The sequence below is a fragment of the Anolis sagrei genome, chromosome 3 (genome assembly GCF_037176765.1).
Source record: "Anolis sagrei isolate rAnoSag1 chromosome 3, rAnoSag1.mat, whole genome shotgun sequence".
In the NCBI taxonomy this organism is placed as follows: Eukaryota; Metazoa; Chordata; class Lepidosauria; order Squamata; family Dactyloidae; genus Anolis; species Anolis sagrei.
The window spans coordinates 7,061,139-7,081,864 of record NC_090023.1 but is presented as its reverse complement, the minus strand read 5'-3'; the positions used below and the strand labels follow the sequence as shown (position 1 = coordinate 7,081,864).

The following is a 20,726-nucleotide window of genomic DNA, read 5'->3' as shown; positions in this document are numbered from 1 at the left end:
GCTGGGCCATGGTTTCCAGAGGAGAAAACCATGAAATTGGACTAGATCTGGCTACCAGTATTTAAAAAAACACCAGAATCAAGACAGTAAATAAAGAACAACACTGTGAAACGGAAAAACTCCATCAACATGCAATCAAGTGCCAGTTAATACCTCCCAAACAGAGGATGCCTCCAGGCAACAAAACCCAGGCTACCTTTATGAAGATACCCTCACTGATTGATTTTGCAGCTTCATGGCTACTCAATGCTATTCAAGCTTGCTAATTGCAACATTCACACTTGCTTTAACAGACAAGGGTTCTCTCTCCCACTCTGGCCATTATTCCACAGGTATATATACACTCCACTTGATTAACTGCCAACAGAACCTCTGAAGATGCCAGCCACAGATGCAGGCAAAACGTCAGGAGAAAATTGTTGAAGTCGTTTGCAATTTATAATGTAGATTTCAAAGAATGTATGTATGTTTAAAATGAAGTAGCTATGTGCCGAGTGTGGAAAGAGTTAACTGAATCATGGAGGGAACAGAATTCCTAGAGAGGTCATATATCAAGTGTACAGAATGTGTCATGTGTCTTATGTCATACGTCACTCTGGAATGCAAGAGGTGTGGACTAGTACTGATAACGGTTAGTGAGTTCGCAATGTTACGATTGGATGGTAAAAGAACCAAGTTTACAATGTGCTGAGTGTTAAGTAGCTTCTAATGTATATAGCTGTAAAATAAAGTAGTTTATAGCCTAAAGTGGCTGTCATTGATCTGTTCCTGCCTTGCTGTGCTGCCGATGCTACTGACAAGAATGCTACTGGAACATAGCCATACAGCCGAAAAACATACAGCAACCCAGGGATTTCGGCCATGAAAGCCTTCAACAACTATACCTGTAACTATTTGTTGTTTTGTAAAGTCTCTCTGAGCCACAACCACTACCTGATAATTTAGAAGTAGCAATGGGTTCAAGCAATACTCCCTTCCCCCTAATTATTTGAGTGCAGCTAAATCTAGTATAGAAGAACCTCTAGTTTCCAGATAACTAGATTCCTCACCATTAATATCTATAATTATATTTGTCTGGACTGAGCTTCAATGTAATTCATTCAGCATGTGTTCCAGGCATTTATCAAAAGCTATTTTATGTTATTTTACTTAAGTGAAGAGGAGAAAAATCACATATTTAACCTTAGCTAAAAGAGCAGACAACGAAACTGAGCACCATCAGCATACCTCAAATCTCTAGACAGTATCACCAAACAGTTTAACATGGTTATTAAGAAGTATTTGCTAATCTCCTACCAATTAAACTTCGAACACCCTGGATACCCTGTTTCATTCTCCCCTAAGAGGCTGCATTTGTCCTCATAACTTGTGCTTTAGTCATCTTCCAGTCTGTTTCACAGCCTGAGGTTCTCCCCAAAGCCACGAAACCATCTGTGCTCGGCAGTGCTGGAGGATGGCTAGGTGTAACTATATAATGTAGGCTTCCTTCACAAAGAACAAGCCCCTCTAGGCAACTGCTCTTAAAGAATGCAGAGATGGCAAAAAACTAAGGTACATAGGGTCAGCTAGCACACAGTGCACCACACTGAAACACTATATGCTTTGAATTTTAACATGTTTTAAATACCATATATTCCGGCATATAAGACGACTGGGCGTATAAGACGACCCCCACATTTTCCAGTTAAAATATAGAGTTTGAGATATATTCACCATACAAGACTACCCCTCTTCCGTAACCAGCTCTTAGGCTTAGAAATGGAGATGAGCATCAACCCCCAGAGTTGGACAAGACTGCACTTAATGCTAGGGGGAAAGGTTTACCTTACCTAGAGCGAGCCCAGGGCCAGGTCCAACGTCCTTTCCGCAACAGCAACAACAGTAATAGAACCCTAAAGTTGGACAGGATTCCAATGGCCAGCCAGTCTAACCCTAATTCTGCCAGGCAGAAACACACATCGGGATGATAGGTGGCCATCCTGCTTTGCTTAATAACAACCATAATAACAACCAGAAGAATATTGTGTCCAATTCTGGGCTCCAAAATTGAAGAGAGATATTGACAAGTTGGAATGTGTCCAGAGGAGGGCAACAAAAATGATAAAGGGTCTGGAGAACAAGCCCTATGAAGAGCGGCTTAAAGAGCTGGGCATGTTTAGCCTGAAGAAGAGAATGCTGAGAGAAGACATGATAGCCATGTATAAATATGTGAGAGGAAGCCACAGGGAGGAGGGAGCAAGCTTGTTTTCTGCTGCCCTGGAGACTAGGATGCAATGGAACAATGGCTTCAAACTCCAAGAGAGGAGATTCCATCTGAACATAAGGAAGAACTTCCTGAGTGTGAGAGCCGTTCAGTAGTGGAACTCTCTGCCTGGAGTGTGGTGGAGGCTCCTTCTTTGGAAGCTTTTAAATAGAGCCTGGATGGCCATCTGCCGGGGGTGCTTTGAATGCAATTTTCCTGCTTCTTGGCAGAATGGGGTTGGATTGGATGGCCCATGAGGTCTCTTCCAACTCTATGATTGTATGATTCAAAGCAGGGACATCTCCGGCCTCATCCTCCGCCTCCTCCGCATTGGCAGCCAAGGCAGGCCTGGAATGGAGGGGTCTCCTCCACTCCAGGCCTGCCTTGGTTGCTAATGCAGCGGCGGCAGCGGAGGAGGAGGAGGCAATTCAGCCGCCAGACGGCTGAATCGCCTACTCCTCCTCCGCATTGACAGCCAAGGCAGGCCTGGAATGGAGGAGGAAGCTCAGCACCGGGAGACAAGCGGTGCTGGAGGGCAGCCCTCGGTTCCGCTTTTCACCCACTGCCGGGCTTCAGCTTCACGGAGGCTCCTCTATTCCTGGCCTGCCTCGGAATGGGCTGCCCTCCAGCACTGCTTGCCTCCTGGTGCTGAGTTTCAGTTTCGGCAAGGGGCTCCTCCAATCCATGCACGCCTTGCTGTCAGTGCGGCGGTGGAGGAGGAGGAGGCGACGTATATCGCCTCCTCTGCCGCCACCGCTGCCCTGATAACCAAGGTGGGAATGGAGTGGAGGAGCCCCTCGGTGAGGCAGAAGCCCAGCAGTGGGGGACAAGTGGCGCTGGAGGAGTGCAGCAGCTAGGAAGTTGGCCGCCTCCCTCGCCTGGCCCCAAAACAGGAAGCGAATTTTTATAGCCGGCGTACAAGACGACCCCCAAATTCAGCAAGGATTTTCCAGGCTAAAAAACCGTCTAGTACTCAGGAATATACGGTAGTTAAAATCGAACAATTATATGTGATAACTAAGTAAGGAAATGAAGCATTCTATGTTACGTCTGCAACTAAAATAAATTGAAATGAATACCATTGAAAAAGAGTGCTTTGCGTGTTGGACTAGCCTTTGGGAGATCAAGTTCAACTCCCACTCAACCGTGGAAACCCATTGGGTGCCTTTGGGCAATTCACGCTTCTCATTCTGAGGAAGGGAATTGCAAATGCACTCTGAACAACCCTTGCCAGAAATAAAAAAATCTATGATAAGTCTGCCTTAGGGTCGCCATGATTCAGAAGCACTTGAAGGCACGCAACAGCTGGACATAATTACTGCATATATTTCAAGCCCTCTTCATTTTATTCTGGAAAAATAAAGTCTTTTTATTTATCATCTCAGAAGCAAGTTAAGGGTACAGTTAACACAAAGTTTTAAAACTTGGCATTATACTAGATTTCCTTTGAACAGAAGCTGGTCACTTGGAGTGCTTCTGGTGTCGCTGTGAGAAGGTCCTCCATTGTGTAAGTGGCAGGGCTCAGGCTGCATTGTAGTCAGTGGTCTGTGGTTTGCTCTTCTCCACACTCGCATGTTGTGGACTATTTGTAGTTCCATTTCTTAAGGTTAGTTCTGCATCTCGTGGTATCAGAGAACAGTCTGTTCAGTGCCTTCCAGGTCACCCAGTCTTCTGTGTGTCCAGAAGGGAGTTTCTCATCCGGTCTCAGCCACTGATTGCGGTTCCAAGTTCTAGCCTGCCACTTTTGGATTCTTGCTTGCTGAGGTATTCCTGTGAGTATCTTTTTAGATATTAGGAAGCTGTTTCTTGATTTAAGCCATTGGCATGCTGGCTGATATCCAAACAGAGGATGAGCTGGAGACGTCACTGCCTTGGTCCTTTCATTACAGGCAGCTACTTCCCGACGGATGTCAGGTGGTGCACTACCAGCTAAATGATATAATTTCTCCAGTGATGTGGGATGTAGGCACCCTGTGATAATGTAGCATAACTCATTAAGAGCCACATCCACTGTTTTAACATGTTGCGATATATTCCACGCTGGGCAAACGTATTCAGCAACAGAGTAGCAAAGCATAAGGGCAGATGTCTTCACTGTCTTTGGTTGTGATCCCCAGGTTGTGCCAGTCAGCTTTCGTATGATATTATTTCTAGCACCCACTTTTTGCTTGATAGTCAAGCAGTGCTTCTTATAAGTCAGACCATGGTCCAGAGTGACTCTCAGGTATTTTGGTGTGCTGCAATGCTCCAGTGGGATGTCTTCCCAGGTAATCCTCAGAACTCGAGATGTTTGTCTGTTCTTAAGATGAAAAACACATCTGTATTTTAGATGGATTAGGAACCAGCTGCTTTCCCCTGTAATAGCACCTAAAGCTTCGGAGAGCTTCTGTTCAACCATTTCAAAGCTCCCTGCTTGAGTGGTGATGGCACGATCGTCAGCATAGATGAAACTCTCTGTTCGTTCTGGCAGTGGCTGGTCCTTTGTGTAAATGTTAAACACTGATGGAGCAAGCATGCTCCCCTGAGGCAGGCTGTTCTTCTGTTTTTGCCAAGTGAAACATATCCCCTTACCCTCATAGCTTCATTTCCATGAATTCTACATCTTTAGTATCATCTGAATCAGGAGAGAAAAATTATAGCATTTGTTTACACACTATTTGGTTGAACTCTAGAGTTTGCTTCCCCAAAATGTGATAATGATCACTATGTTTGTTAAGTTCCAGTTCATGGAACTTAAAGGTAGTAGATATGCTGGTTGGATCTACACTGCCACATAATGCCATCTGAAGTGCATTATATGGTCAATATAAATGGGTCCTGGGATATTTTGACGGCTGTCACAAAAGTGGGATGATAGAGGATTCATCAGGACTGCCCCTGCCAAATTGAAACAGGTGGAGGGTATATATTTGAGTTTGACATTCTCTGCTTTTAAGGTATTCTTAAGACTCAGAAGTGTTGTATTTAAATGCAAAAGTATGATAAAGATAGAGACAATCACAATTGCCTTTCAATTTGGGCAAAACCCAGAAAAAACACACAAGTCTTCAAAAACCATGTTTCACATACTAACAAGAGGTGCATCTATTTATTTATTTATTTATTTATTTACTGTACTTGTATACCGCCGTTTCTCAGCCAACTGGCGACTCAACGCGGTTTACAACAAATATACAGTCAACAGTATACAATTAAAACCATAAAAAACATAATATACTATATTAACACGTAAATCACAATCCAATACATCTCCTAACTAAAATCGTGGTCCAGTTTCGTCATCCATGTTACCAATCCATAATCAACACATTCATTGCACCGAATTAACCAAATGCCTGCTCGAACATCCAAGTTTTTAGTCTTCTTCGGAATACCATCAGCGAGGGGGCTGATCTTACCTCCATGGGAAGGGCGTTCCAGAGCCGAGGGGCCACCACAGAAAAGGCCCTGTCTCTCGTTCCCGCCAGCCGCACCTGTGAAGCAGGCGGGATAGAGAGCAAGGCCTCCCCAGAAGATCTTAGGGTCCTGGTGGGCTGATAGGCCGAGATACGTTCGGATAGGTAGGTTGGGCCAGAACCGTTTAGGGCTTTAAAGGCCAACACCAGCACTTTGAATTGAGCCCGGTAGCAAATCGGCAGCCAGTGGAGCTGGTGCAGCAGAGGAGTTGTGTGCTCCCTGCGCTCCGCTCCAGTTAGAATCATGGCTGCCGACCGTTGGACTAATTGGAGCTTCCGAGCTGTCTTCAAAGGCAACCCCACGTAGAGAGCGTTGCAGTAGTCTAAACGGGATGTAACCAGAGCGTGGACTACCGTGGCCAAGTCAGACTTCCCAAGGTACGGGCGCAGTTGGCGCACGAGTTTTAACTGTGCGAATGCTCCCCTGGTCACCGCCGAAACCTGGGGTTCCAGGCTCAGCGATGAGTCCAGGATCACACCCAAACTGCGAACCTGCGTCTTCAGGGGGAGTGCGACCCCATCCAACACAGGCTGTAACCCTATACCCTGTTCGGCCTTGCGACTGACCAGGAGTACCTCTGTCTTGTCTGGATTCAATTTCAATTTGTTCGCCCCCATCCAGACCGTCACAGCGGCCAAGCATCGGTTCAGGACCTCGACAGCCTCCTTAGTGACAGGTGGAAAGGAGTGACAGAGTTGGACATCATCTGCGTACAGATGACATCGCACCCCGAAACTCCGGATGATCTCACCCAGCGGCTTCATGTAGATGTTAAACAACATGGGAGACAATATTGAACCCTGAGGAACCCCACAAGACAAAGGTTGTGGGGTTGAACAGGAGTCTCCCAGTAACACCTTCTGGGACCGACCCTCAAGGAATGAGCGGAGCCACTGTAAAACAGTTCCTCCAAGACCCATTCCTGCGAGGCGTCCCAGAAGGATACCGTGGTCGACGGTATCGAAGGCCGCTGAGAGGTCCAGCAGCACCAACAGGGACACACTCCCCCTGTCGAGCTCCCGGCGCAGATCATCGACTAAGGCGACCAAGGCTGTCTCGGTACCATGCCCCGGTCTAAAGCCAGAACCGATGCAGTTTCCCCATAAACTACCACAGCAGAATGCTATGGGATCCTGGGAGTTGTAGTTTGCTGAAGCATCATTACTCTAGCAAAAAAGGGCTGAAGACCTTTTAAAGCTACTGAATTATATGGCAATGTAGATCTGATTCTGATGGCCATATGAGGCACCATGCCTCTGTGTACAAGTCAGCGGGGAAACCAATAGGAGAAGACTACTGGTTGTTGACTTCCTAGAGGCATCTCGCCATCCCGTTATAGAAAACAAGTTCATGGACCGGATTGGTTCTTGTTATGATCCTGGAGGGCGAAGTTCAAGTTTTCGCTTATTTATATTATGTCAGACACTCAGCCTTCTGCAGACTTTCCATTACATCTATCCATTTCAGCTGTAGCCTTAGGAGTTAAATTACAGCAAAATGATATGGGTCACACTCCACAGAACTTAGGCTATCGACCTTTCTTTGTAGACAGGCAGCATTATGTCCTATTTGTGGGCTTTCTATAGATAACTGACTGGCCACGGTTGAAGAGAATGCTTTGGACTTTTGGTCTTATTATGTTCTTGTCCATATACTCCTCTAAGAACACAACAAGAGATTTCCTGCTCTGCTGAACTTTTAGTACAAAAACTGTAATTCAGAGTTAGCTAAAGAAAGATAAATTTTGCAAACAGCATGAATTTTTTAAAATATTTTTATTTAAAATATTTAAAACCCAAAAGGCTTAAAAGAATAGGTGGGGGGGGGGGGTGGATGGGGGTGGGAAGGGTAGGGCATGAATGTTATAAAGTAAAATAAATGCCTTATTATTTTTTTTAAACTTTGCTGTGGTCATTTACAAAGAGCATTAAAAGTCCACTAAGTCACATAGTCATCTGTACAAATTGATCTAATGATTTCCCTGGCAATGAAGCTCTCAAAGAACATTATCAATGGATTTTAAAGAGTTTGGGGACAGAGGATGGGGAAGAAATCAAAATTCAATTCGCAAGAAGATGACTTGTGGAAATAAAATCACATTTGGTGATCTCTTCATTCTGCACCACATCTCACACAACCTTGTTTATATCTGTTCATCAATTCACCTTAATTCTACCCATATAATTATCTCTTGGTACATCTACACCAGTGTTTCTCAACTTCAGTGTTGGGACCCTTGGGGGGGGGGGGTCATGAGGGGGTGTCAGAGGGATCGCAAAAGACCATCAGAAAACACAGTATTTTCTATTAGTCATGGGGTTTCTGTGTGGGAAATTTGGCCCAATTCTGTCGTTGGTGGGTTTCTGAATGCTCTTTGATTGTAGGTGAACTATAAATCCCAGCAACTACAACTCCCAAATGACAACCACCACCACCACCCCCAACCCCAGGCAATGTTTTCCTTGGACAGGCTAAAGGGATAAAACTCAATCTGACTGTGATCTGTTTGGAGTGATAATGAACTATTTCACTTTGAGGTGCCTTGGGTATTTGTGCCAAATTTGGTCCACTGTATGAAAATACATCCTGCATATCAGATATTTACATTACAATTCATAACAGAAGCAAAATTACAGTTATGAAGTAGCAATGAAAATAATTTTATGGTTGGGGGTCACCACAACATGAGGAACTGTATTAAGGGATTGTATCATTAAGAAGGTTGAGAACCAGTGATCTATAGATCAGTGGTTCTCAACCTGTGGGTCCCCAGGTGTTTTGGCCTTCAACTCCCAGCTGGTAAACTGGTTGGGATTTCTGGGAGTTGTAGGCCAAAACACCTGGGGACCCACAGGTTGAGAACCACTGCTATAGATTGAATGTGGTTTAATACCACTTTAAGTGCCATGGCCCAATGCTATGGGATCAAGGAACGCAGTATTCCCGCTTCTTGGCCGGGGGTTGGACTGGATGGCCCATGAGGTCTCTTCCAACTCTATGATTCTATGATTCTAAGGAAGTTGTAGTTTCAAAGTCTTTAGTCTTTTCAGCCAGAGAGTGCTGGTATCTCACCATACTACAACTCTCATGATTCCATAGCACTGAGCCAGTTAAAGTGGTGTCAAGTTGTATTAATTCTACAATGTAGATGCACCCTCAGAAACTATGTCAATACTGCAATGGTCTTAGTTAAATATCTCTACTGGGATCTTGTGACTAGTACTGGGTGACCCTGAGCACGCCACACACTCTCAGTCCCAGAAAACCCTGGGATAGAGTCACCTTAAGTTGTTATTGTTGTTCATTCATTCAGTCACTTCCTATTCTTCGTGACCTCATGGATCATCCCACGCCAGAGCGCCCTGTCAACCATCACCACCCCCAGCTCCTTCAAGGTCAATCCAGTCACTTCAAGGATCCCATCCATCCATCTTGCCCTTGGTCAGCCCCTCTTCCTTTTTCCTTCCTTTCTCCCCAGCATCATTGTCTTCTTCTAAGCTTTCCTTTCTTCTCATGATGTGGCCAAAGGACTTCATCTTTGCCTGTAATATCCTTCCCTCCAATGAGTAGTCTGGCTTTATTTCCTGGAGTATGGACTGGTTGGACCTTAAGTTAGAAACATAGAATAACCGCAACGTCGTGGATGGCCTTACCTGCTCTCTATCTGTATCTAGATACATTAGAGGGGAAAGGGCACTGTACATTTTGGTTGATTGGGCAATAACCTGAGGAAATGAGTGAAGGCAAAAGAGATAAGAAACAATCCAGCACCTGTTTCTCAGGAGGATAATCACTATGGCAGATACTCTTGACACACATTGCAAAAGTCAAAGCTCATCTTCCACAATTACAACCCGATTCTTCTTCCAGTTCAGAAAGGACTCAGTGATCTGGCTGTGACTGAGGGAAATCATAATGTGTATTATATCCCTTTCTCTTACATTCCCTACACATTTCTTGGGGAAAGAGGAAGCCGTAAGAATTTCATTGAGCTAAATCCGTCCAACATGCACTTACATGAATACTGAGGCTTTCTGTCTACACAGGCAGACCTATTTGAAGATATTATCTTCTCCAAACTTTTGTAAGAAACGAGTAACTTCAGGGCAAGAATCATCACAGATCCTTGGCAATAGCACACCAACTGAACATCTGCAATGCATGAGTGTCTCACATCCAACAGTAATGAATATAGGAGTAAGAAGTTGGTTTGCACTCCGTCTGCATTGCAAACACACCTCTTTCTACCCGAGCGATGCTTCTGGGCTTGTGGCCAATTTGGTATTTAATTAAAGTCTACTCACTCTCAATTTTGTCTCAGTAACTCGGTTACTATTTCCAACTGCCATTAAACAAATGTGATTAGACAAACTGAGCTTCTACTGCATTTCCAGATGTTGCAATGGTGCGATATTAAATGAAGCAATGTCATGAATGCTGGCTTGTTCATTAGATGGAAACACCCACACTCCTTAAATCAGTGAAATGTTATAGCTACCCAACTCATCAAGTGGAGGGCTAGGATTGGTGACTGTATCTTTCCTTGTTTGAAAGGCTCAACAAGTCCCCCTGAAGAGTTGCACTGGCTCTATCATAGAATCACTGAGTTGGAAGAGACCTCATGGGCCTTCCAGTCCAACCCCCTGCCAAGAAGCAGGAAAATTGCATTCAAAGCACTCCCGACAGATGGCCATCCAGCCTCTGTTTAAAAGCTTCCAAAGAAGGAGCCTCTAACACACTCCGGGGCAGGGAGTTCCACTGCTGAACAGCTCTCACAGTTCCACTGCTGAACAGCTCTCACCCTATCCTACACAATGATTCACTATTCAACACTACTTGTAGCTCAGGTGTTCCCCTACCTCTTCCTGATTTAGAGGAAGCAATGCTAGAAGGAATTAAACTAAACAACTAGAACAGTGTTTCTAGAACCTGGGGTCGGGACCCCAGGGGGGGTCATGTGGAAGTGTCTGGGGGATCTCCAAAGACCATCCGAAAATACAGTATTTTCTGTTCATCATGGGGGTTTTGTGTGGGAAGTTTGGCTCAATTCTATTGTTGGTGGGGTTCAGAATGCTCTTTGGTTGTAGGTGAAGTATAAATGCCAGCAAATTTCAAATGTCAAGGTCTATTTTCCCCAAACTCCACCAGTATTCGCATATTGAGGATCTGTGCCAAGTTTGGTCCAGAGAGATGAGAGACAGGGCCTTCTCAGTGGTGGCCCCTCAGCTATGGGACACCTTCCTAGGGAGATCAGATCGACTTCTTCACTTCTAGCATTTCGGAAGAAACTTAAGACATGGCTATTCGAGCAGGCATTGGCAAATACTGAGTAACGGACATAAGAATGGAACAACTACAAGATGGGACTGGACATTGTTTTAATGAGGATTTACTGAATTATTGTTTTATTACAGTGTTATGATTTTATTGATGTTAACGTTTTTATATTGTAATTGTGTTTTTGGTGGCACTGAATTTTGCCTTGTAAACCGCCTCGAGTCACCGGAAGACTGAGAGGAGCGATATAAAAATACACTAAATAAATAAATAGTTTGAGTCCACATTGTTCTCTGGATGTAGGTGAACAACAACTCCAAAATTCAAGGTCAATGCTCACCAAACCCTTGTTATTTTCTGTTGGCCATGGGAGTTCTGTGTGCCAAGTTTGGTTCGATTCCATCCTTGGTGGAGTTCAGAATGCTCTTTGATTGTAGGTGAACTATAAATCCCATCAACTACAACTCCCAAATGACAAAATCAATCCCCTCCCCAACCCCACTAGTATTCAAATTTGGACATATTGGGTATTTGTGCCAAATTTGGTCCACTGAATGAAAATGCACCCTGCATATTGGATATTTACATGACAATTCATAACAGTAGCAAAATTACAGTTAGGAAGTAGCAACCAAACAATTTTACGGTTGGAGGTCACCACAACATGAGGAACTATATTAAGAGGTCACGGAATTAGGACAGTTGAGAAAGACAGGACTAGACAAATGCAATTGAAAGTGAAACCAGAGGAATGCACACACCTTCCTCTCTACCTCTGCAGTTGCAAATGAAAAGCTAAACTATGGATTCCCACACTTAAAATAAAATGTTGGTTCCTGAATAGTTTATAGCTTGATGTTACTTCCTATCTGGACAACACATGCTTGCAGATTGGGTTGGTTCAAACTGCACGCTATGTAAGCCTCAGAAGAAAGAAGACATCTACGCACAGGCAGTTTCATTTTCATTAGGGGGAAAAAAGAAACTGAGTCATAAAGGCATTTTTAGTGGAATACACAGAGCTCTTTGCTGTAGCAAGTCTTGGCAGCATTATTAAATGGGTACTGGTTGAAATAATATAAGCTTAGAATATATTGAGTGGTTTCTTTATTGACTATTCAAAGGAAGGCCTTGATTTAGTAAGCAGGACTTTATAATAGACCCTGCCAGATGTCTTGGATGGATATAAGTGCAAGTACGCATGATGGGTTGAACGGTGCTATTTTTCTTAGTAGTTTGGGGAATATGAGAGGCATAGTAAGCTTCTTAAAATCAGCTTTCCCCTCTGCCTTGCTAAAAGTAGTGGTTTCAGGCACGCAGAAATTCAGAAAGTGTTGACAGCTAAGGAAAACAGAGGGAGTGTTTAAATTAAATCTTCTGTAAATGATTATTCAGTATATAAGGTCCTAAATGTACAGTAGCTGACTTGTTTAGTTTCGAGCAGATAAAAGGCCTTCTATCAGCCAGCTCTCGCTTCACCCTCCCAAGGAAAGAAAAGCGGGGAGAGCGGAAATGTAAGGGTGGCCAAGTCAGCGCAGGAAAGCAGCCTTTGCCAGCTGCCAAGTAATAAAGGCAGGCCACTAATCTCACAAATATTTGCTTTCCAGCAGGATAGAGTTCCTGAACGACCAAAGGTGGAAGGTGCCTCTCCCTCTGGCCATGATGGTGCCCCTCCTGAGTGAGATCCAACTGTCATTGTCAGATTTATCTTGAGGTGCTTGTTTATAAAGCTATTGTCCTCCCAACCCTGCTCTATGCCTGTGAGACGTGGACTGTCTACAGACGTCACATGCAACTCCTGGAACGATTCCATCAGCGCTGCCTCCGAAAAATCCTGCTAATCTCTTGGGAAGACAAGCGGACAAACGTTAGCGTGCTGGAAGAAGCAAAGACCACCAGCATTGAAGCGATGGTCCTCTGCCATCAACTCCGCTGGACCGGCCATGTTGTCCGGATGCCCGACCACCGTCTCCCAAAGCAGCTGCTCTACTCCGAACTCAAGAACAGAAAACGGAATGTTGGTGGACAGGAAAAGAGATTTAAAGATGGGCTCAAAGCCAACCTTAAAAACTCTGGCATAGACACAGAACTGGGAAGCCCTGGCCCTTGACCGCTCCAGCTGGAGGTCAGCTGTGACCAGCAGTGCTGCAGAATTTGAGGAGGCACGAGTGGAGGGTGAAAAAGAGAAACGTGCCAAGAGGAAGGCGCGTCAAGCCAACCCCGGCCTTCCACTTGGACCGCTTTCCACCTGGAAACCAATGCCCTCACTGCGGAAGAAGATGCAGAGCAAGAATAGGGCTCCACAGCCACATACGGACCCACAAGAATATTGGAAGACAATCATCCTCGGAAAGCGAGGGATCGCCTAAGTAAGTAAGTATCTTGAGGAATTCTATGGAAGATGTCCACACCTGATCTGCACTTGTCTTGGATGCGTGGAGTCCTCTTAACCAAGTAGCGGATTGCTGGTGAGAAATGCTGGAGGAAACGGCACACAGTGTTGAACTCTAAGCAGTGTTGCATGAAGTCACATTATAGAATCATAGAATCATAGAGTTGGGCCATCCAGTTCAACCCCCTGCCAAGAAGCAGGAATACTGCATTCAAATCACGCCTGACAGATGGCCATCCAGCCTCTGTTTAAAAGCTTCCAAAGAAGGAGCCTCCACCACACTCCGGGGCAGAGAGTTCCACTGCTGAACAGCTCTCACAGTCAGGAAATTCTTCTTCGTGTTCAGATGGAATCTCCTTTCTTGTAGTTTGAAGCCATTGTTCCGTGTCCTAGTCGCCAGGGAAGCAGAAAACAAGCTTGCTCCCTCCTGCCTGTGATTTCCTCTCCCGTATTTATACATGGCTATCATATCTCCTCTCAGCCTTCTCTTCTTCAGGCTAAACATGCCCAGCTCCTTAAGCCGCTCCTCATAGGGCTTGTTCTCCAGACCCTTGATCTGCTCCCTCTTCCCTGTGGCTTCCTTTCACATATTTATACATGGCTATCATATCTCCTCTCAGCCTTCTCTTCTTCAGGCTAAACATGCCCAGCTCCTTGAGCCGCTCCTCATAGGGTTTGTTCTCCAGACCCTTGATCATTTTAGTCGCCCTCTTCCCCTGGACATATTCCAGCTTAGTCAATATCTCTCTTGAATTGTGGTGCCCAGAATTGGACACAATATTCCAGATGTGGTCTAACTAAAGCACAATAGAGCATGGGGAGCATGACTTCCCTAGATCTAGACACTAAGCTCCTATTGATGCAGGCCAAAATCCCATTGGCTTTTTTTTGCTGCCAAATCACATTGTTGGCTCATGTTTAACTTGTCCACGAGGACTCCAAGATCTTTTTCATACGTACTGCTCTCAAGCCAGGCATTGTCCCCCATTATATTTTGTTTTTTCTGACTGTTTTAACTAGCTGTAACTGTTATATTGTAATTTTGTATATTGTATGTTGTATATTGTTTTGCATTGAATTGTGCCTTTTGTAAGCCGCCCTGAGTCCCCCCTAGGGGGTTGAGAAAGGTGGGGTAGAAGCACCCCAAACAAACAAATAAATAAATAAATGAACAATAACTCCAAAATTCAAGGTCAATGCTCACCAAACCCTTCCGGTATTTTCTGTTGGTCATGGGAGTTCTGTGTGCCAACTTTGGATCAATTCCACCATTGGTGGAGTTCAGAATGCTCTTTGATTGTAGGTGAACTATAAATCCCCACAACCGAGGGGCCACCACTGAGAAGGCCCTGCCTCTTGTCCCTGCTAGCCATACTTGTGAGGCTAGCGGGACAAAGAGCAGGGCCTCCCCAGATGCTTTTAGTCTCCATGATGGTTCGTAGGGGACAGTTAGCTTCAGTTTGTTATCTTTCTTCTGTTGGATCCAAGCTGACCTCCTTAATTTCTGCCCGAACTGCCTGTTTACTAAAACTCCTCTTTCTGTTCACGGTCTTAACTCCTGCACCTGGTAAATCAAAATCAGCTTCATTCTCAAGACAGCTCCTCGGTGAACAGTAGTGAAAGGCCTTTCCCAAGCAAGTGACCTTGAGAACCCTCTTGCAGCAGCTCAGGGCTCTCCTCTCAGCACAAATCAGGCCCAGGCAACTCCTCATCCCCAAATCCAACAGAACCTGGCCCAGGAACCGGTTCATCATCTCCATCCCCATCATGAACATCAACATGAACATCATCCCAAACATCAGACACAATCACAGGCTGAACAGGTTGATATACAACAGTAAGGTAAATTAAAATCCAGCCCAGATGACAAGAACACTTTTGCAGGAGACGATTCCATGTTTAATTTAAATCCCACTTTGCATGTCTTTCTGCTAGAGAAGTGTAAGACTGCTGTTCTCAGTTAGTTAAAGCTGATGACAGCATGGGCCATCATGTCTCATTTGTGTAAGAGAATTCGGATTCTTGGGTTTTGGCTGTCTTGTCTTATGACAATGTGCGATATTCTTGCTTGTCTATCCTGTACTTCAAACAGCAAGTGTGAGCCAATGTTCCATTTTTCTGACAATCATTTCCTAAACAGAGTTGTCTTTAAAACACTTTGGGCAGCAGATAGGAGAAGGAGATTCTGTCTCACCACCATCTCCAGTGCTACGTCTTCCATAGGCCTAGAAGAATCCAGAGTAAATGAGGGATGATGGGGATGATGATGATGACGACGACAACTTTATTTATTACCCACCTCTCCTCATAGGTCAAGGCAGGGTACAACATGGTTAAAACACAGAGATAAAATATAATATTGCTAACAAAAACCAGCTGATTCCTAATTCATCTAAAATGCAGTCGTGTGCTTTTCACCTTAAGAACGGAACAGAAGCTCTCCGAAGCTCTAGGTGCCCTTACTGCCTATTACAGGGAAAACCAGCTGATCCCTAAACCATCTAAAACACAGACATGTGCCTTTCACCTTAAGAACAGACAAGCATCCCAAGCTCTGAGGATGACCTGGGAAGGAATCCCACTGGAGCATTGCAGCGCTCCCAAACACCTGGGAGTCACTCTGGACCATACTCTTACCAACAAGAAGCACTGTCTGAACATCAAGCAAAAAGTGGGTGCTAAAAACAATATCATATGAATGCTGACTGTTGTGGGGATTCATATGACAATATAATATGAATCCCCACAACCTGGGGATCACAACCAGATACAGTGAAGACATTTGCCCATGCGCTATGCTATTCTGCTGCTGAGTACGCATGCCCAGCGTGGAACACATCTCACCACACTAAAACAGTGGATGTGGCTCTTAATGAGACATGCCGCATTATCACGGGGTGTCTGCGCCCTACACCATTGGAGAAATTACACTGTTTAGCCAGTATTGCACCACCTGACATCCGCCGGGAAGTAGCAGCCAATAGTGAAAGGACCAAGGCAGAGACATCTCCAGCTCATCCCTTGTTTGGGTATCTGCCAGCACGTCAACGACTTAAATCAAGAAATAGTTTTCTAAGATCTACAGAGACACTCGCTGGAGCACCTCAGCAAGCGAGAGTCCAAAAGTGGCAGACTCAAACCCAGAACCTCAATAAATGGCTGATACCAAATGAGAGACTCCCCCCTGGGCACACAGAAAACTGGGTGACTTGGAAGGCTCTGAACAGACTGCGCTCTGGCACCATGAGATGCAGAGCCAGCCTTCAGAAATGGGGCTACAAAGTGGAATCCATGACATGCGAGTGCGGAGAAGAGCAAACCACTGACCACCTGCTGCAATGCACCCTGAGCCCTGCCACATACACAATGGAGGACCTTCTTGCGGCAACACCAGAAGCACTCCAAGTGGCCAGATACTGGTCAAAGGACATCTAATCAACTACCAAGCTTGCAAACTCTGTATTGTCTGTTTGTTAAAAAATTGTTAAAAATGTAATACAATTGTCTGGTTGATACTGACACGATAAATAAATAAATAAATAAATAATCTTAAGAACAGACAAGCATCTCAAAGCAGATAATCTGGATTTTGTATGGCAGTGTAGAAAGGGTCCTAGTCATTCTATCATCAACAGCCCTGTTCATTTTTTACAGAATCAGGGCCATGACTTTCTTGATTTGAGTCATCCCATCTGGCAAAGATCCTCCCTTTCTCCTGCTGCCTTCCACCTTATTAAACACTGTTATCTCTTCTAGTGAGCCACGTCTTCTTATGATATGTGTAACTATGATAATCTCAGTTTAGTCAGCTTGGCTTCTAGGAAGAGTTTAGGCTTCAATTGCTCAAGGACCCATTCATTTGTTGTTTTTAGCAGTCCATAGTCTCCTCTCTATTGCTGGCATTGATCCAGAGTTCATCCTGCTCTCAACCAATTAAACATAATAGTGCAAATCTTTTATTTTTATATTATCTTTAAATTCTACAGGATGTTCTTCAAGTTGTATTTTGGCATGATGGTTGATATAGGGGTCTTCTCACGCTTTAGAGTTCTTTTTGATACCAGCAGTTAATGGTCCGTGCCACAATCTGCTCCTTGTCTTGTCCCAGTCTCCCTGTCCATCTCCAAGTGTATTTTCAATCATCAATAGAAAATAAGATGTGCAGAGCTTTCACACTATTATTTCTTTCAAAGACCCTCTGAAGGAAGTATGGTTACTCTGTTTTGTAAATAGGAAACCTTGCTGCTAAAGAGAAACTGCACATCTGTCATGGCCACATAATAACTTCATAACATTTTTAAGCTGCAAAAACCTAAACCAATCTCTCTATCCTCACCACCATGAAAACACAACAAAAAGTTGGAAGGCAGAATAGTGCAACATTTTCCCAATGGGACAAAGCCATAGACCTGGTCCTTCAGAGAAAGTGCATCCCCAATCAACACACGTTGAATCCATCTACCCAGATCGAAAGATTTTTTCATCCAAACTACTCACATCTTGGTTGAATGAAATGTCATATTATTGTTCTCATCCTTAGCCAAAACACCACCAAGAACCTCTTTAGGTGCTCCACAAACATTCTATGTCTATGTTACAAATGCAAGAATGTGCAAGAATCTTGTATGGCTTGTTACTGCAGTTTCATATAAATCCCGCAATTCAAATGGCACAAGTGACAGCAGAAGTCATCTAGCATCACACTGCAAGAACCATTACTCAGCTACATCGAAGACCACTATAATACTGTGCTTCCACAACCTTTCACAGTCAGACAATCCAAACAGGCATTACAATCCAATTGTTCTCACCCTTTTGAACTGGTAGAACAAAATATTTAGAGATAGAAATGCAAGGAGTCACTGCACTGTCAATAGTTGCAAAAGCCACCAAGAACTACTTAGGAAAACAAAAGGTTCATGTTATGGAACCCACTGTTCAATGCAAGACATATCAGAGCAACTAAAGTTGAATCTGTACCAAGATTACATCATATTGATTTAAACCATTTCTCTGAAGGATGAAACTGTACATATGTATTATAAATTATTTAAATCACCAATGAGGAAATCCATTTAGTCCCTATTCTTAGTGGAAGCACATTATTGTTTAATCCAGCAGTTCATATCCATAGATGCAGGTTTCAGCAGACAGAGGTACGCACTAATAAATCTGAATTGTTTCCAGTTTGATTTTCAGTTCATCAAAATCTTGATGTATACCCAGACCTGCACTCCTTGCGCCAATCTTTTGAAATTCTCTATACATTGATTTTCTTTTCTTAGGGAGACAAACTGGGGAGGGAGAAAGAGGAGGGAATGGATGGGAGTATGTAAAGTAAAGCACCTGCAGAATAGAGCTGATGAGGTTACCTCCCATCTCCATAAATTCTATTTAAAATTTTAAAATCTGGTTTTAAGGATTTTTAAATATATATACACACATACTAGCTGTACCCGCCACACACTGCTGTGGCCAACCTTCCCTCCCTCTTTCTCTCCTTCTTTCCTTCCTTCCCTTTTCTTCTTTCTGTCCTTCCTCCCTTCTTTCCTTCCTCCCTTTTTCTTTTCCTTCCCTTTCTCTCATTTCTTCTTTCTCTACCTCTTTCCTTCCTTTGCTCTTTGCTTCCATCCTTCCTTCCGTTTTTCCTTCCCCCCCTCTTTCTCATTCTTCCTTCTCTACTTTTCCCCCTTTTCCCTTTGCTCCCTTTCCTTCCTTTCATTTTTTTTCTTTCCTTCTCTCCTTCCTTCCTTCTCTACCCCTTTCTTTCCTTCCCCCTTTTCTTTTCCTCTTTCCTTCCTTTCTTTGCTTCCATGCTTCCATCTCCTTTTCCCTTCTTTTCATCTTTCTTTCTCTCCTTCCTTCCCTCCCTATTCCTTCCCTTTTTTCCTGTATTGTCATTTAGCTTTTCATCATTTAGCTTTTTGGGGGGTTTAAGTCCTTTCCAATTGTTTTTGTTTTGGCCAGGAAAGGGGGGTTATGAGTGATGGTCACTCGCTGGTCTGTTAGGGGTGTAGTGTCCAAATTTGGTGTCAATTTGTCCAGTGGTTTTTGAGTTATGTTAATCCCACAAACAAACAAACATTTTACACACACACACACACACCTTTGCAGTCCATTTTGAATCCATCTTTGAATTGACTGAAGTGATTAGCAGAGCAGATCTTTGTGACATATGAAGATAAGACACAAAAACCTGACTGTAATTATACACCTAAGTCAGAAAATACTCTGCTCTTCTGCTATGTTGTGCAGCACAACAACTATTTGGGGGGGGGGGGTGTACTATTTTGCTGGTAATGACAACTTCATGTATGTAGTTCTAGAATACAGTAGAGGAAGATGAGCTACAAACAAAGGTTAAACTCTAGTATACGTGTTGTCTGCCCTTAGAAATTAAAGGTGACTTACCTGTGCATACTCTCTCTCAATTGCAGCTTTCTTCTGACTGAATGTCCTAGAAGAAACATAAAGGACATATTATTAAAATGGAGGGAAAACACAGTGAAAATTGACTTAGTTACCATCTTTTAAACGGTTCTACATCAGGCATGGGCAAACTTTGGACCTTCAGGTGTTTTGGACTTCAGCTCCCATGATTACTAACAGTCTCGGGCCCTTTCCTTTCCTCCTCAGCCGCTTAATCCTGAGGCTGTTAGGAATTGTGGGAGTTAAAGTCCAAAACACCTGGTGGGCCGAAGTTTGCCCATGCCTGTTCTACATACACTTGGTTCAAATACTTCGAAACTTCCTAAATACTAGAACAGAACGGGTTGATAGTTAAATACTAGCTCCTTTGCAAGCAATTATACCTGTAGCTTGCAGGTATACTTTTTAAAAAATTCGAATCTTGTTTCTACACAACAAACAATATCATACAGGCCTTGTCTGGAACATGATCGATAACAAATGTATCCTACCTGTAGATATTATTTGTCCAAAGCAACAGAAAAGAGCATTCAGTTATTTTCTATCCAGTTTCTTAGTGATACTTAGCAAGAATCAATAACAAAATATTGTTGATAGATGATTCCAGAAATAATAGCAGTAATGGAACTACTGATAGAAGACCGTATATATCAGGGGTCCTCAAACTAAGGCCAGGGGCCGGATAAGGCCCTCCATGGTCATTTACTCGGCCCTCACTCAGGGTCAACGTAAGTCTGAAACGACGTGAAAGCACACAACAACCATCCTGTCTTATAAGCCAAAAGCAGGTCCACACTTCCCATTGAAATACTAAGTTTAAAATTGCTTCTTTTAATTATTGTATTGTTTTAAAGTGTGTGTTTTTTGGCACTACAAATAAGATATTTGCAGTGTGCATAGGAATTGATTCATGTTTTTTTCAAAGTATAA

The 20,726-nt window shown here is 43.7% G+C and overlaps 1 protein-coding gene across 2 annotated transcripts in view; it reads right to left on the bottom strand.

The window, feature by feature from the left end:
- FCHSD2 (FCH and double SH3 domains 2) overlaps positions 1-20,726 on the bottom strand; it is a 304,170-nt gene that overhangs the window by 189,379 nt on the left and 94,065 nt on the right. For both annotated transcript variants that reach the window (XM_060771259.2, XM_060771260.2), the window contains exon 3: positions 19,779-19,824. In XM_060771259.2, the coding sequence (XP_060627242.2) occupies positions 19,779-19,824 (46 nt within the window). The remainder of the gene's footprint in view (positions 1-19,778; positions 19,825-20,726) is intronic.